The sequence below is a fragment of the Anabrus simplex genome, chromosome 1 (assembly GCF_040414725.1).
Source record: "Anabrus simplex isolate iqAnaSimp1 chromosome 1, ASM4041472v1, whole genome shotgun sequence".
Classification (NCBI taxonomy): Eukaryota; Metazoa; Arthropoda; class Insecta; order Orthoptera; family Tettigoniidae; genus Anabrus; species Anabrus simplex.
The window spans coordinates 674556208-674572569 of NC_090265.1; the positions used below are offsets into that span (position 1 = coordinate 674556208).

General features: G+C 39.7%; 1 protein-coding gene across 1 annotated transcript; it reads right to left on the reverse strand.

The window, feature by feature from the left end:
- Positions 1 to 2490: 2490 nt before the first annotated feature.
- On the reverse strand, positions 2491 to 11054 carry LOC136871987 (protein lethal(2)essential for life). The gene is made up of 4 exons (XM_067145772.2): positions 10829 to 11054; positions 4938 to 5150; positions 4635 to 4856; positions 2491 to 2809 (listed from the first exon to the last, which is right to left on the reverse strand). The coding sequence occupies exons 2-4, from the start codon at positions 5148 to 5150 to the stop codon at positions 2693 to 2695; spliced, it is 552 nt and encodes a 183-aa protein (XP_067001873.1). The 5' UTR covers positions 10829 to 11054; the 3' UTR covers positions 2491 to 2692.
- Positions 11055 to 16362: the final 5308 nt, after the last annotated feature.

Genomic DNA, 16362 nt, shown 5'->3' on the forward strand with positions numbered 1-16362 from the left:
CAACAGTATCTAATTGTGAGGTAGAACTTTGCAATGTAAGTTTATTTCAGTAGATTCACCAGAGATTTAGTGCGATGGTCTGCAGAGGTATAGGAAATATAGATATATATCGAATTTAACCGATACATGCAGTTAACAGGGGGGAATGAGGTCAACTCCAAGTTACATAAGAAGATAACAGCAGACGGCTTCAGACTTCAACGCAATGGTTTTTCCAGGAATTTCAAATTCAGCAGTGGTGTGTGTAATTGTGTCTAATTGTCCACGACAACTTTGTCCGAAACAACCTAATTTGTGGACGTGGAATTACTTTGAAGAGATGCCACATAGCAGAGCCCGCTGTGTTGTTTGTTAAAAACAAGTAAAATATGTCAGCAGAAATACTTCTGGAATGATCCAGCACTTAAAAACATGTATCACTGAAGGGGAATCATCACAGAGAACATCTTTGCCCCAGTCTGCATCACAAGAAGCTACCGTGCTCACAACAGTTGTCAGGTATCCAGGCAGGTGTATATCCTATCTACAGTTATTCACCAATTATGCAGGGTTATACAGCTAAGAAGACCACCTCAAATAATTCGCGAACCGTTCAAGTTACCAACGTGCTCTTTTCACTTTTGTTAGTGGTTTCAAAGGGCTCAGAGTTAAACATGCAGTACTTTTCCAGGTGTTTCACAAAATTTCTTGGCACACACAAGTTTCCACATGGGAACGTCATTTCATGCATTAACTGCTGATATACTATCAAGCTTATGGTCATAGTTACTGGGACATCACGCAGATTGCAGCACAGGAGAATCTGTCTCGTGATCTGCGACGTCAGTCTCAAGCAAGAGCATTGCCCATCACTCCTGTCAAGTACCTGGCGGGCACAATAAAACTCGCCCGGAAAATATTGACAATGGGACTGTAGTAAACACACAGCTCTGTAAACAAGATCCAGTATAATGTACCGTACTGTGAAGGCAAGAAATTCCACGAGGTTACAAATTAACCAAACATGCAACCCTTTATAAAGCAATTGGGAGTCCCAGCTTCAGGAGAGCATGTTTTACAGTACGTCTGGTAAACCGCTGAAGTGCCAACCATTTGCGTATGTTAGAACCGGATTCCAATGCAGAGACGTTACACAAGGGCCAGGCATCTGCTGGTCCAACTGGTGTGGTGTATGCAAAGTTAAGGGGCTACAATTTGGCAAGAGCATGCAGCTACTCGTAGCTCCACAAGGTATTGAAACAAGGCTGTTTTAAAACATTCTCTTCTGCACCATACCTCGTCATTAAAGTGGTGAAAGTTTTGTTGGAAATTCAGCAACATTTCTTTATACATGAAGTTCACAATTCTTGTAAAGAATAAACATTTTTATAAGACTTTCTGCAATCTTTTATAGCAACTGTCAATGTTAAGCAATTGAAAATTGAGCCACCCACTAGATGGAGTGCATTTTTGTAATGTGTCAGTCACCCTCCCAGTCCTGTATTGTTTTGACATTTCACTGTGTTACTTAGCTTGGTGGAATGTGCTCAAGATTAAATTGTCCCACTCCACTTCCCAAAATTGTGTGTGCTCTATGCTAAGATGACTGGTACCTGTTACTGATCAAATGTACACTGAACCTGGATATTTGTAAACAGGTAGCTGGTAGCCAAGATATACTTTGAGATGGGATGGAGTTGCTATGCAGATGGTACAACTTTCACAATGTACAATTTTGAAGGAAGTCATTTTTTGCAACTGTCAGTGTTTGTGCACTGAAAAGAGGATGCCAAACTTAATACATTCAGAGGTATTCTTCCAGAAAATGAAAAATGTTATTTTGGCATTGAAGAAGCAGAATAAGTGCACAGCTTGCATGCTATCTATTTCACATGTGCACTTCCTGCTACCCAACCTCCAACACTCGCTAACCTGCATAGTCTTACAAGGTGTTCCACTGAAGAGCCACTATTACATGCATGCTCATTTGTAACGAAAACTCAGACTTTTAAAATACCTAAAACTCTCTCACCAAGCCATTTGATGCAATGGCCTGTAACAATATCCATTTTCTACCATGGGTGCCCATATGCCAGTTTGTAGGGAGGGGCCCAGACCTGGGGGTACGTAGTTAAAAAAAAAAAAAAAAAAAAATTATTTTGGAAGATAAATGGCGACTTATTCTGCAGTAGAATAACCTACGGTATCCCCTGCCTGTTGGTGGGGGACAGTACTACAACCTCTACGTAATACTGACTTTAAATCATTTTCTTGAAAGGAAAACATGACTACATTAGATTTTTTGCCTTTCCCCGAGAGCTAGAGGGGGGCCGCGGCCCACCTTGCCCCCGGGTATGGGCACCCTTCTTTTCTACTACAAAGTGGAACTAGGTATGCCAAGTCAATTCTTCCTTTGTATCACCAAGATATTACAGAGAAATTTTTAAGGGTAAGGAACATTGAAGGGATTTCTCTTTTAGCAATCCAAGTAAATAAAAAGTGCTATTTCTTTTGCAATTCACTTTATATTAAATATTATATAAAACTGTACAGGCAATCATAGTTTTCTTGGAACACTGAAGAAATATAAAACATTCACAAATAACTACCACGTCAATCTCATCAGGACAGCAAACAGTACCCTACACAACTTTACAATTTATGTTGTAATGTAGTTACAGTTCAGCATTTATACAACTTTCACTGAAAGAAATTACTGCACCATTGGCTCTTGTCCTTGCTTGGCACTTTGTTTTGGAACTTGAGTGACAGCAGGGGCTCCCACTTGAGTGATTGGGACAACGCGCTCCCCTTCAGGAGCAGGTAAAGCCTAAAAAGAAAAATAAATCAGGTTTGTAATATGAAACAAAGTTTAAAGATCACTTTTAAATAAAATAACAAATAGGGAAAAAAAAAATAAAAAAAAAATAGGATAAACATCATGGTAGGCCAGTGTGGTAAGATTAAGAACAAGAGATTAGGACAAACATGGAAACCAAAGGACAATCTCCACAGGTTCATTGGCAGTCAATGGGTTATTAATCCCAGCTCTACATCAATCTCTTCCGAGTCGGGAATGACCTTGTTTTTGCTTCCCAACTTTATTAGGAGAGTAGGCATCAACACTCACTGAGGGGCTTCAACATCTTTACTTGATGCGGGATAATCTTGGGAAAAGACAGGCAGATAAGCATCAGAAAAGGGAAGAAATCATCATTATCACCACCACCACCACCACCACCACCACCACCACCACCTTCCAGTTGCTGGCCTAGCCTGCTTGGAACATATGCTTCTCCAAGGTAAAAAAAATTAGGTGGCAAGAGAATAAGACCACAGAATAAAGAAAAGGATTGCATTGGGACAATATGGGAAAATAAATTCAGAGAAGAAATTGCATTTGAAATCTTGTTTAAAAAAAGTAATACTTATACATTTCGTTTGCAGAAAATCTATTTAGGTGTTAATGCTTTTTACGAGTATACTTACTCAAAACTGAAGATTTTATTACATGAAAGTGGTACTCTGAATTTCTTTTAAAATTAAACCTCTCCGTTTTTGGAAGATCTACTTAAGGGGAGGCAAGGGTGGGAAGAAGGGTAAAAGCAGGCAAATTCTTAAAGGGAGTACAGCTACAGTATCTCAAAAACTGACTTAAAAACTGGTATTTGGAATCTCATTTAAAAATAAAGAAATGGATATTTTTATGGTTTTAGGAAGATAGACTGCTAATCCCATGACACCTGAATCAGCAGGGGGTTGGGGGTAGGGGTTGGTGAATGTAAGTGTAAGAACTTAATTCTTTTTATGAGAACATTTGCAGGCCAGAGTGAAGATGTTCTATGAAAATGGGCATTTGCAATCACCTTAAAATTGAAGAAAATCTTATGCTTTAATTCCAACTTCGATCATTTCTCACATGTCGAGTTGTATGTTGCAGAGTTAGCTCTGCTAGTAGGCTGGTCATTTGCCCCAAAAGGAAATTGCACAAATGTGGTTTAATAGGTTCCAGGAGCAAATGAATTTCAAATTTTTTAGTCAGCTTTTACAAGGTAGGGATTTTCAAATTGTCTTAGTGCAGTCTTTGAGGAAGAATTATTAGGCATTCTAAGCTAGTGTATGTGTACGTTCAGTCCTCAGCCCTAAGGTTGGTTGGATCCTGAACAGCTCGGCCATCAATCTAATTCTAATCTGCATTTAGGGCAGTCGCCCAGGTGGCAGATTCCCTATCTGTTTTCCTAGTAATTTTCTAAAAGATTTCAATGACATTGGAAATTTATTGATCATATTCAACTGTCAGACTGCCGAGGCATCAATGAAGAAGTGTACTAGGGGAAATGAGGAACGAGGTAGTTTTCCGTTTCTTTCCTCACCGAGGCAGAACTTTCTATTGCATATCAGTCTGTCAAGCCCACTGAAATGCATGCATCAACCGATCTTATGAGCAACATTTTCACACCATTCATACCAGGGACTGCGTGCATAAGGAATGGTATTACCACCATCGCTCATACGTCAGTCACTTTCACATTGTGAAAGACAAGACAAACAGGTCAATGAAAGTAACAAAATAGACCTAGCCTAAACTAGAAGATATAACACACTAAACCCTACGATCCACCAGTAGAGGTAGTATACAATAAAAATGCAAGTACCTTGCGAGGTGCTTCAATAGTGAGGATTCCATCTGAAGTGAGCTTGGATGTAACGGCATTAGGATCAACATCCTTGGGTAATGTGTACCGCCTCTGGAATTCGCGAGAGATGAATCCATGTTCATCTGGTCTCTCTTCGTGTTTTCCTTCAACCACGACAGAATTTCCTACAGTCTTGACAACAATTTCCTCAGGTTTGAACTGCTGTACATCGATGTTTGCCTGAAAGAAAAATTTTGTAAGAAATTCCTGAAATGTAAATGAATCGCAAAAGATGTATGAATAAAAGGTTCACCACCTTACCCGGAATGCATCCTTATCGTATTGAATGTTTGACACACCACTGTCACGGGCAGCCATTCTACGCCATGGTCTCAAGTACATGGAGTTAAGTTGAGGAAACAGCATATCTTCATCAAAGAGGCCCAGTCCAAAGTTTTGATCGAAGAGAGGCCTTGGGCGGAAAACATCCAAGTCGCCAAAGAAATCGTTCAGCATGTATGGAGCAAGAGACATCTGAAACAGTTTTAGAACTATTATAATAACCATTCCGTGTGGCCATTTCTAGGCTGGTACAGGCCTCGTAATGTAGAACATCGAATGAGGGTATATAGCACCTCCTGCGTCTAGGGTAGGTCCCTTCAAATTTAGGGCCTCCATGTCGATTAGCCAAGGAGGCAGACTTGTGTATTCAATTGATGAAAAGGAATATATACTTTCCAGTATGGACCGAGTTGAATGCAACTTGCAAGCTTTGCAGTTACATTTCGATCCAATCACATTTATATAACCACATGCATGTTCTTTTTAAAAAGATCTAGATCCAATGCAAACCTCCGAGTACCAGTTGGCAAATGCAGGTTGATCATGTATACCTTCCTTTTGCTTACATTTTGTATTTATGATGTAAACTATGTTATTTGCACCAGGTAAAGTACATGCTATCCTGGGAATTTATTGTTTTGAAATAAAGATGCAAGTTGATATCCTGAACAACTGCATTACGTTTGTTCTATCGTTATGTTCAGATCGAGGGGTAAACAGAGTAGCTACATTTAAACATCGGATGCCATGAGATACAACAATGTAATGGACCAAAAGCACTCTAGAGGGTAACCATACACCATCGGTTAGGGGAGCAGGAAGAAAGTTATACTCCTTGAACAAGATACATAGGTCATCTAGATCAAGTTATTGGGCATTGAAGTTATGCACCAAAAATATGCAGTTTGCAATATGTAAGGTGTTGCCATACAGATCACGTCCAATGTTTCTTGAAAGGCAGGGAATTTTTACCTAGTCCAATGGCAACATGGTGGCCCTAGGCCAAGAAACTCATCCTAATCCCACGACACCTGAATCGGCAGGCATCTGGGCTGAGCAGTGGTTGCTTGGAAGGCCATAGCCCTTTGGGGCTCTTGTGTCATGGAGTTTAACTTGGTTTTGCCACACTGACATCCCACTTGCCTAAGACAAGCATTTACCGTTACAAATTAGATTAAAAACTGTACAGTGTTGTGCACAACGTACCTAACACTGGTCATCTTAAATCTCCTTACGTGCAAATATCCAAACATCGTTGAAGAATTGCAGGAGTGTCAGACAAGGGCTCTTTTATTTTTTAATAATCTTATTTGTTTTGGGCGTCGACCTAGAAAGACGTTTTGCCCCTATTGGGGCCAAACGTTATGAACCTGCGTGTATTTGGAAATTGCGGAAGTGGTCAAGTGCGAGGAAGAAACGTTAAGGACGACAAACACCCAGTCCCCAGGCTAGTGATAATCATTCACAATTAAAAACCCGACCCAGCCGGGAAACGAATCCGGGCCCGCCGGGTGAAAGGAGGACGCGTTGCCCCCTACACCGCAGGGCTAGACAAACAAGTGGTTAAGTCTACTTCTACTGTTCTGGTGGCAGCAATTTCAATTTCCTCAAATTGAAACATTCACGCACTTTCACACTGAAAATCAGAATACTAGTCAAGAACTTTGAAATTAAAAATTTAGAACAGATTCTTAAACTTTTTTCCCAAGAAAGTTATTTAAATTAATTGATCTATGTAAAGAATGGACAGATAGGAAGCAACTAGCCTAAATGGCTAATTTAGCTAAAAATAAGCTAAAAAGGAAGCTGGTTTGACAAGACTTCAGGGGATATTTAAGGCTATGGGTTGGGATATAGTACCGTAACTAACAATCTTGACTGCAGTTTGCATGAAGGAACGATGCCAAATGAATTAATGAATTGAGAACTCAAACAGCAGCTCTAGTGTACAAGGGAAAGGGTAACAAAGCAGACAAGTACAAGCCAGTCAGCTTGACAAGCTTTAAGGTCTGGGAGTGCATTCTTTCCAATTAGACATGTTTGCAAAATTACTAACTGGTTTGCTTAGCAAAAAGTTATTCCAGTGAAGCTTAAAGTTTGATTTCAGCAAGGGTTTTAGAAAATAGACCCCAGTATAAGAGTAGGTATCCTGTCAATAAGAGGCATCAGAAAAAAAATGGGAATCACAAAAATCTATTGGCAGTCAATAGCCTGTACAGAATAAAAGTATTGCGAGAGACTACAGTGGGGCCTAGACAATGGGGAAGGGGTGAAAAGTCAGGTTACAAGTTTCAACCACAGGAAAAGTCCTTAGTGTATGGGAATCGCATGAGGACTACTTTATATGAGAAGTGGAGAAAATCTAAAAAGGAAAGCAGCATTACTTGTAACAGGAGCAGCAATACAAAAATATTTTTACACTTTGGAGTAAAAAGAGTAGCTACTTGTGAAGCTGTTATTCCAAGCCGTTAGTGGAGAGATGGCATGAAATTATCAGTAGAATAACTAGTTTGAATGAAAGCAGGAAAGATTTTTAATTCAGATGACAAATTGGGGTCAATATTGTCTAGGACGAGGAGTAAGAGATCGTGAGAAAATGAATTTAAAGTTTTTTGAAAAGGGAACCAACCATTTCATCTGGCACAAATTTAAGTTTGGTTCAGGTATTATTGTGATGGCTGTATACACATGACTGGAAAATACTTTCTCACGAACACTACCAATACAAAAATCAGTTCTTAATTCTGAGCAACGTATAGACAAAACTCCATTATGTGTATGGTTTTCTTGAAGTTTAAGGACAATTTATTGACCACACTTGTAAATTAGAGCTCTTTGTCTTGCAGTTATCGATTTTTGTAAGCTGCAAGTCCAAATAGCTGAATGGAATGAAATACTACAACTTCAACAACCAAAAACACAGAAATGGCTGGGGAAAGTGATTTTATGCTCTTTAAACAAACCTTCCATATGTATGTTTAGAATTGTGGTAAACAGTTGAAGGTTTTATGTTTCATACAACATCTGCTGATAAATGAATCAGTGTTATGTTTCAGCTAATCCAGAAGAAATGCTGGTGGGTGCACTGTGCCTCATTTTAGTTCTGTTCTACTGCCTGGAGTTTTTGGACATCTGAAAGCTCCTGTGAAGCCTGAAGTAAAGTTTTATTTGAAAGCTAACTATAAAAATGTAACTTGAAATACCTACTCCAATATTTTATTCTTAGTGGAATATTACGTACAGATTAGATTTCAAGCAAGGTTCAGTCCGTTTGTTGCAGAAACCTTAGCACTGTGTGGCTTTCAGAGTTTCACACAGCAAGACAAGAACAATGAATTCCCACTTTTCCCATTACATGGGTACATTGTAGCTATGTTAGAATGGACAAACAGAAATATGGAGCCTGGACTGACATGGCCCTATTAGTTAACAGGAATGGGATTCAATGAAAATTTTTCTAATGCAACAATATTTTAAAGCAAATTCTAATGAAACTGTTTTAAGCCGTACAACCACCTATTTTCCTGAAGTCGAAAGAACAACTTATTAAAATTATATTTTCAAGTCAGGAGTTTTTTTATGACCTCGCTGAATCTTTCAAGTTAATAATTCAAAACAGCCAAACTGAATGAAATACAACTTTAAAATAGAAAAATAGAAATAAAGCTTTTAAAGCACACCATAAAACTTTCCATCGAGGGCATGTCAATAGCGCAAGCTCCAGCAGAAGCTACTTCAATTCCTAAGCTATTGGCAAACATCTTGCTAATCGTATGCAGAGACATGTACCACTTCAGAAAAATGTAATGTGAAAGTAGAGGGAGATTTTTAGTTTTGTTCCATGAGCAAAAAGTACTCTTAAGACAATTCGATTTCTATATTGTTGCACCTGTGTGCATCAAGTATGCTGGGGCATAGTCTGGCCTGAAGCAATTTGACAGAATTGAAGTGATTACTGGTATTTACAATACTCATTTCCTATATCTTACAAACTGAAGAATTTGTGGGGGGAAAATCTTACATTATATAAAATTTCAGATATTTAAGGATTGCAAGTGGGCTGGTATGGGGTTGAATTGGTACATGCAGCTCACCTCCATTGCAGGTGTACCTTACAAGAGCTGCACTATTAGATCGGGATAGGATACGAGTTCACTGTGCCCTTATACTATATACGAATATCCAGGACTACGTGAACGATCGCTTGTGCGCTCACGTTTGTTCCTGCCTACGGGATTCATTTGGAGTGTGGAGACAGTTTGCGATATGGTAAACCACAGGTAAAAGACGGACATCGAAGGTTTTCGGCGAGCGAAGGATGAGAGGGGAAGTGGTAAGACAGTGACCGTAAGGTGCAGTGTGAAAATGGGAAGACCAGTGCTGCGACTGTGGGATTCGAACCCACTATCTCCCAAATGAAAGATCATAGCTGTGCGATCCATTTTCATAATCTCAATGCGAACTCTACAGTTGAGTCAAAGAAAATTGTCTAATCTGATGTTTTTTGGAATCCCTGCGATTATATAGTCTCGCGTACCGGTACCTGCATTGTCATTTTGTAGCAATGATCTACATTTTTTTCAGTAAACTAGCCTAATCACGGATCACTGCCATCGGATACAGATCGAGCAGGCAGTGTCACGGATTATACATCGGAAATACACGACAGCCCAATTCACACCATTCATCTATGCCCAACATTTCGTACTATCGAACACTGCGCAGATACGAAAAAAAAAAAAAAAAAAAAAAAAAAGTGAATACCGGACACCGCTGCAGTTTGAGTTAGATCAGGAACTGCATTCTGGCGTAAAACCGAGCGAAATCTACGAGTGAAAAGATTCGCACCCGCGATCTACGAAGGAGTCTTAAATTTTTTAATCATTTTCACGGCCCGGAACAAGATACGGTATGAACCTAATATATACCATTATGTGCAGTACATAGCGTTCAACAACAAAACAGGAAGGACATGAACTATACGGAACTAGTTTCACGGGTATAGTCAGCTAATCAATTTACTTTTCAATATAAAAGACCCTTAAAAAAGAAGAGTTAATACTGACAAACAGGGATGCGAAAACTGCGATAAATAGATTCAGTATTGTTCTAAATTAGCGTTACAATTTATTTACACTTTCACAGCGCAGCCTCCTATAGCGAAGCCATCGGACGCTCTTGTCTGAAGGAGGAAATATAAAAGCACCCAAAAAATTCAGTCCGGTATGTCGGGGCAAATAACACTTCCATTTTACATACAGCAGGTCGATCCTACTGACTCGATATGTGCGTCATTAAAGAAAATATTTATTCGAGATTAACACAGTGCAAAACTCGTATTTTAAGTTAACATAATCTACGTATTATACGAAAGTTTAGTAGGGCCTACTATTGACTATTTCACTACCAGGTTTCCAAAGCCCAAGAAAAAGTTTTTGCACGTTGTGTGCAAATATGCGTAGAAGTTTCTTTTGTACTTCAAACGGTGAGCTCTGAAAATAAATATATTTCGGCCACAATACAAATTTAGATTCTCCGAGGAATATACTCGTGAAACAAAACTCCGTAGGTACGAAAGAGTAATCTGCCAAAGCGCGCAGTTAATTTGCCAAATCCCATTAAACATAAGCGAGATATCACAGTGCACAGTTTCCACTACCACCACCTCTAATTCAGTGTAAATGGATTAGAGTTAACTGAAACAGATACTTCACACACAAAGCGATCAAAATTTAACCAAGAAAAAGTTCATAGGACCTCTTTCATGATGAGAAAAAAAAAAAAAAGCAAATCATAAACTGAACCGAAGTACAGTATACGATGATCAAACGCCACAAAATAGTAATATACTGTTAGGTTTAATGACTCACCTTGGTTCAATACAAATCTGGTAAGTCCTCGTACAGCAAATAAAGTCAAAATGCCGTTGCGCACTCGTGCCGACCAACCGTAAACAATGATGCATTCTGCTACTGTCGCTCTTATATATCGTTCTCGCTTTCGTGTACTATCTCGAATATTCTACACCCAACGAATTTGGGTGCTTCTGGAAAACGATCTCGCAGAACTTTCTACACCCTTCCATCCGCTCAGCTGTTTGGCAGCCATCAACGGTCACTGACATCGCTCGTACTCACAGCTGATTGGATGAAATGCATTCGAGCCCACTTACCTCCGGCAAAGGGAGGGGAGCGTAGAAGGGATGATTATTTGACAGAATCAGAATGAGAGAGAGAGAGAGAGAGAGTTGTTATTAATACACATTTGCACTTCTTTTTTAGTGCCGTCATTTATTCCTTATCGATTAGCCTAATATTGGTTTGTATTTTGACCTAGGAGCATGAGATTATTATACATTCAACCTAAAAATTACATTCATATGGTATCGTACCGTAAGTTATTTGATGATCAATCTAAATGCATAGTTCAAAAATGTTCTTTTAGGGATTCAGAATACCGTTCCTATCTTTCTGTCATCAGCTCCGTGTACTCCAGGTGATTGATTTGTTAAAAATACACTATAGGCTAACCGTATATACAGTATACAGGATTATTCAACTAAGTTATCCATCTCTTAACTCGTGCACGATTTAAGATATTGGCATTCTGTTTTCACTTTCAGTAATGGTACCACGGGACTCATAATCGAACTTTTAAAAATGGAATTACACTGGTTTCTACACATAGCCTCAAACCTACAACCGTTAAAAATTCCGCACCGTGATTATTACGAAAATCGGACAAATACTTGTCGAGAAAATGTACTCAAACGTACTTAATTTGCCAGCTGGGGACCACCCTGTTCGATTCGCGCTACTCATGAAACATGAGCTAGCTGTTGATTGAAAGAGTTTCTTCTTCTCTTTGCTGTACTCATAAAATCACTACCGGAAAATGTATGATGTAACATATTTAATATCGCCGTAGGTAACAGTTAAACGGAAAACTGATGACAGGTTTCCTTTCCTATCAGACTTTGCCTAGTCAACCCCAGCCTCATGTCGGTAGATTGACTTGCACGTAAAAACTCCTGCGGGACAAAATTTCGGCAGCACGGCGTCTCCGAAACCGTCAAAGTAGTTAGTGGGACGTGAAAAACACAAATTATTATAGTGTATTTTGGGTTCAATATAGCGAATACTCTTCTGTCAGATGGTACGTCAACAGCTCATCTTTCATACGTAGCGCGTATCGAACAGGGCACTCTTGAGTTGGCAAATGGAAACTTAGCTGAATAACCCTGTATATATTTTTTGAGCATTATCGAGTTCGTTTTCTCACTATCCACACTGAGCAATTGTTTGTCGCCTTTTCACGGCAGAAACTCAAAAGATATTACCATATTCTTATATCTGGGCCGTGTATGACAACCGTAGAAACAAAAACAAAAGTACTTAGTGGGACATTAAAGCAATAAGTTTCAGTCTGGGTCCAGAAAACACCAATCTTAACAATAAACTGTACAATTTTTACAATATTATCCCTGGCTCGAAATTCATTTTGGTAAAAAAAATAAAAATAAAAAAAAAAAAAATCACGGAGCGAGTTAGGCGTACGGTTAGGGTCACGTAATAGAGCTCGATAGCTGCAGTCGCTAAAGTGCGGCCAATATCCAGTATTCGGGAGATAGTAGGTTCGAACCCCACTGTCGGCAGCCCTGAAAATGGTTTTCCGTGGTTTCCCATTTTCACACCAGGCAAATGCTGGGGCTGTACCTTAATTAAGGCCACGGCCGATTTCTTCCCACTCCTAGCCCTGTCCTGTCCCATCGTAGCCGTAAGACCTATATGTGTCGGTGCGACGTAAAACAACTAGGAAAAAAAAAACCTAGGGTCGCGTAGCTGTGAGCTTTCATTGGCGAGATGGTGTGTTCGAATCTCACCGTCGCGACGCATCGGCAGCCTTGAAGACTGTTTTCCTATTTTCACATCAGGCTATACCTTAAGGCCACGGCCGCTGCCTTCCCTTCCCTTTGCCATCTTTGTCGCAGAAAATCTTTGTTAGTGGGGATGATAATAATAATAATAATAATAATAATAATAATAATAATAATAATAATAATAATAATAAATGGGTTCCTCCTGTTAAGGAGCTTAATGAAAGCTGTACTAAATTATTGAAGAAATATCAAAACAGATATATTTTAAGAAATCTCTACTGAGCAGAAGCCTCCGTGGCTCAGGCGGCAGCGCGTCGACCTCTCACCGCTGGGTTCCGTGGTTCAAATCCCGGTCACTCCATGTGAGAATTGTGCTGAACAAACCGGAGGCGGAACAGGTTTTTCTCCGGGCACTCCGGTTTTCCCTGTCATCTTTCATTCCAGCAACACACTCCAGTATCATTTCATTTCATCTGTCAAGGATTAATCATTGCCCCAGAGGAGTGCGACAGGCTTCGGCAGCCGGCACGATTCCTATCCTCGTCGCTAGATGGGGGCTTCATTTATTCCATTTCTGATCCGGTCAAATGACTGGAAACAGGCTGTGGATTGTTTTTTTTCTTTTTTTTCTTCTGAGCAAATTACCTACTGAATTTTCATGATCCTTGATTGGGACTCTTTTGTTACAGACAGAATTGTAAATGTTTAGAGGCCTACCTCACAAGAATCTACGGTACGTTTCTCTCGCAATAAGGAGTGTTGCTGTATTGCGCCATATCAACCCGCTGAGAAAATTTGTTGCCGTATTGCGCCATACAGTATCAATAATCTATAGGCCTAACAAGTCTGAGAACATTTCCATTGCTTCAATTCATATTACCATGCTTTTTACACTTTGTCATTTATCCTGAACATCGTTAAAAAGGACTGATCAGCTTCGCATCGTGTTTTGAGATTGCATCGATTCCACAGGAAGGAGCTGTACGCACAATCATCTGATCGATTATAAATAACGTAGGCCGGGTTGAGTGTCTCGGACAGTTACGGCGCTGGCTTTCTGAGTCTAAGTTGGCTGGTTCTATCCTAGCTCAGTCCAGGCGTATTTGAATTTGCCCAAATACGTTAGCCCCTTGTCTGTAGATTTACCAGCACGTTACATAACTTCCGCAGGACAAAATTCCGCCATCTCGGCGTCTCCCAAAATGATCAAATTATTATTACAAATAAACTAGTTGACAGTTGGCACTTAATGATTTGTAGAAATTGGGTTCGAGTCCCGCCGTTGGCAGCCCTGAAGATGTTTTTCTGTGGTTTCCACATTTATACACCAAGAAAATACCGAGACTATTACCTTAAGGCCGCGGCTAGCTGCTACCTTCCCAATCCTACCTGTTTACCACCCTTGCATCGCCGAAAACCTTCGCTGTGTTGTTAGTGCGACGTTAAACCACTAGCAAAAAAATATGTAGGCCTAACTGCATTATTTATGTGAGATACAGGTTATACAGTTGTCTACTCTGCTACATATTTTAGAAAGAATAAAACAGTTGGGAAGGAGATACACCTAACATATGAAATATTTGAAGATACATGACGTAGCAGTATTTGTATATTGTACCTCCAAGCAGTAATAGACTCAGCTGGTACAGAGACTAAATTTACTGTCAAAACAGAACATTGGTAAACATTTAATTAATATTTTATTCTCTATGATTTGATTCAATTACTGGCTTATCACTACATTCTCACTTTTTAACTCTGAAACTAACCTCCTGTGGGTGGGGCACGCAGACAAAGAATACACTCACGGTATCACCTGCCTGTTGTAAGAGGTGACTAAAAGGGGCAACCAAGGGATGATTGAATTAGTACCATGAAATTACTTGTGATTAGTACAATCACAAAGGGAACACCATGGGTCGCCTTTACTTGTGAATAGTACCACTATGTTAGGTACACGATAGGTTTGTGATTAGAAACAGCAACCCCACTGTTGGCAGCCCTGAAGATGGTTTTCCGTGGTTTCCCATTTTCACACCAGGCACATGCTGGGGCTGTACCTTAAGGCCACGGCCACTTCCTTCCCACTCCTAGGCCTTTCCTATACCATTGTCGCCATAAGACATATCTGTGTCGGTGCGATGTAAAACAAATTGTAAATTGATTAGTAGCAGCAGAGAGCGGTTTACTGTGGGGTTTTCAGTACCTGTGACTAGTACGACTATACGCGGAACATCACGGACTTACGTTGCCTGTTATTAGTACCATTATATGAGAAACACCACGGGTGTGTGATCAGTACCACTAAATGAGTGACACCATTTGTCTGCGTTGCCTGTGATTTGTACCCACTATGTCTGGAACACCATGGGATAGTACGAGTCCCAGTACAGCTACGTGAGATGCACCATGGGTTTGCGTTGCTTACGAATGGCGCCATTATGTGAGAAACACCATAAGTCCGAGTTACCTGTGTGACGTAGAATGCTTGTGAGTAGTACCATAATGTTTGGAACACCGTGAGTTTATGCTACTTTTGATTAGTACTCCAACTTGAGAAATATCATGGTTCCACTTTGCTAGCGATAAGTGCCATTATGAGGGACTGTTGAGCTGGATTTTGAACCTCTTTAGACAACATCGATTCAAGATTGTGATTTGGAAGCAGTCCCTTGGTCTGTAGTATAGTTTCTGGGAAGTTAGGGCATTTTGAGTTGGATCCACTGATTGTTTTAAATTCATATTCATCCATTCATTCTTAATCATTACGTTTTGAATTCTGGTCAGTGGATGAATTTTGTACTTTTAAATTGTTATTGTATATTGTCTCATTTTGTACAATTAGGGGCCAAAGACCTAGATGTTAGACCTCTTTAAACAACAAGCATCATCATCATCATCATCATCAAGTCTGAAAAATACAAATTGCTGTTAACTTTATTGCAGAATAGCCATATCCTCCTTTCAATGTATTACAATATTACCTGTGACTACCTTTAAATCCTTGCTACAACCCTAAATGCCCTCATAATCGTATTAAGAGATCTGTAGCCTATATTTACTTTCTCATTAATGTTCAGTGTATAAACATTTTCGTGTGTGAATCTGTAGACTTAGTTCAGCCCATGTTTAATCAAGTTTACAGTGTCCTTGTTGAGGTCATTTCTGGACTTCATCACAAGCTGAGCAGTTTTGGCAGAGTACAAACGGTGTAACGATAAGGTAGGGCAAAATTTTCAGGACACGTTCCTCACATTAAAAAAAGAAAATGTTATATGGGTTATGGGACCAGAAATGCTTTATTTCAGTATTAGAATTTATTTTGTACTACTCGACATAGTACATTAATTGTGGGAAGCGCACAGGAACAGAACATTCCAGCATACCACGTGAATGTCTTTCTTACATGTAATGCAACAAAATTAGCATTGATGCATAAACTCTTTTGCAGTGCATCAAGGATTCAGTTTTTGTCTACTAGGGCAAGAAACTGCAAACTGTTGCAGTCTTGAAGTAAGGTTCCAT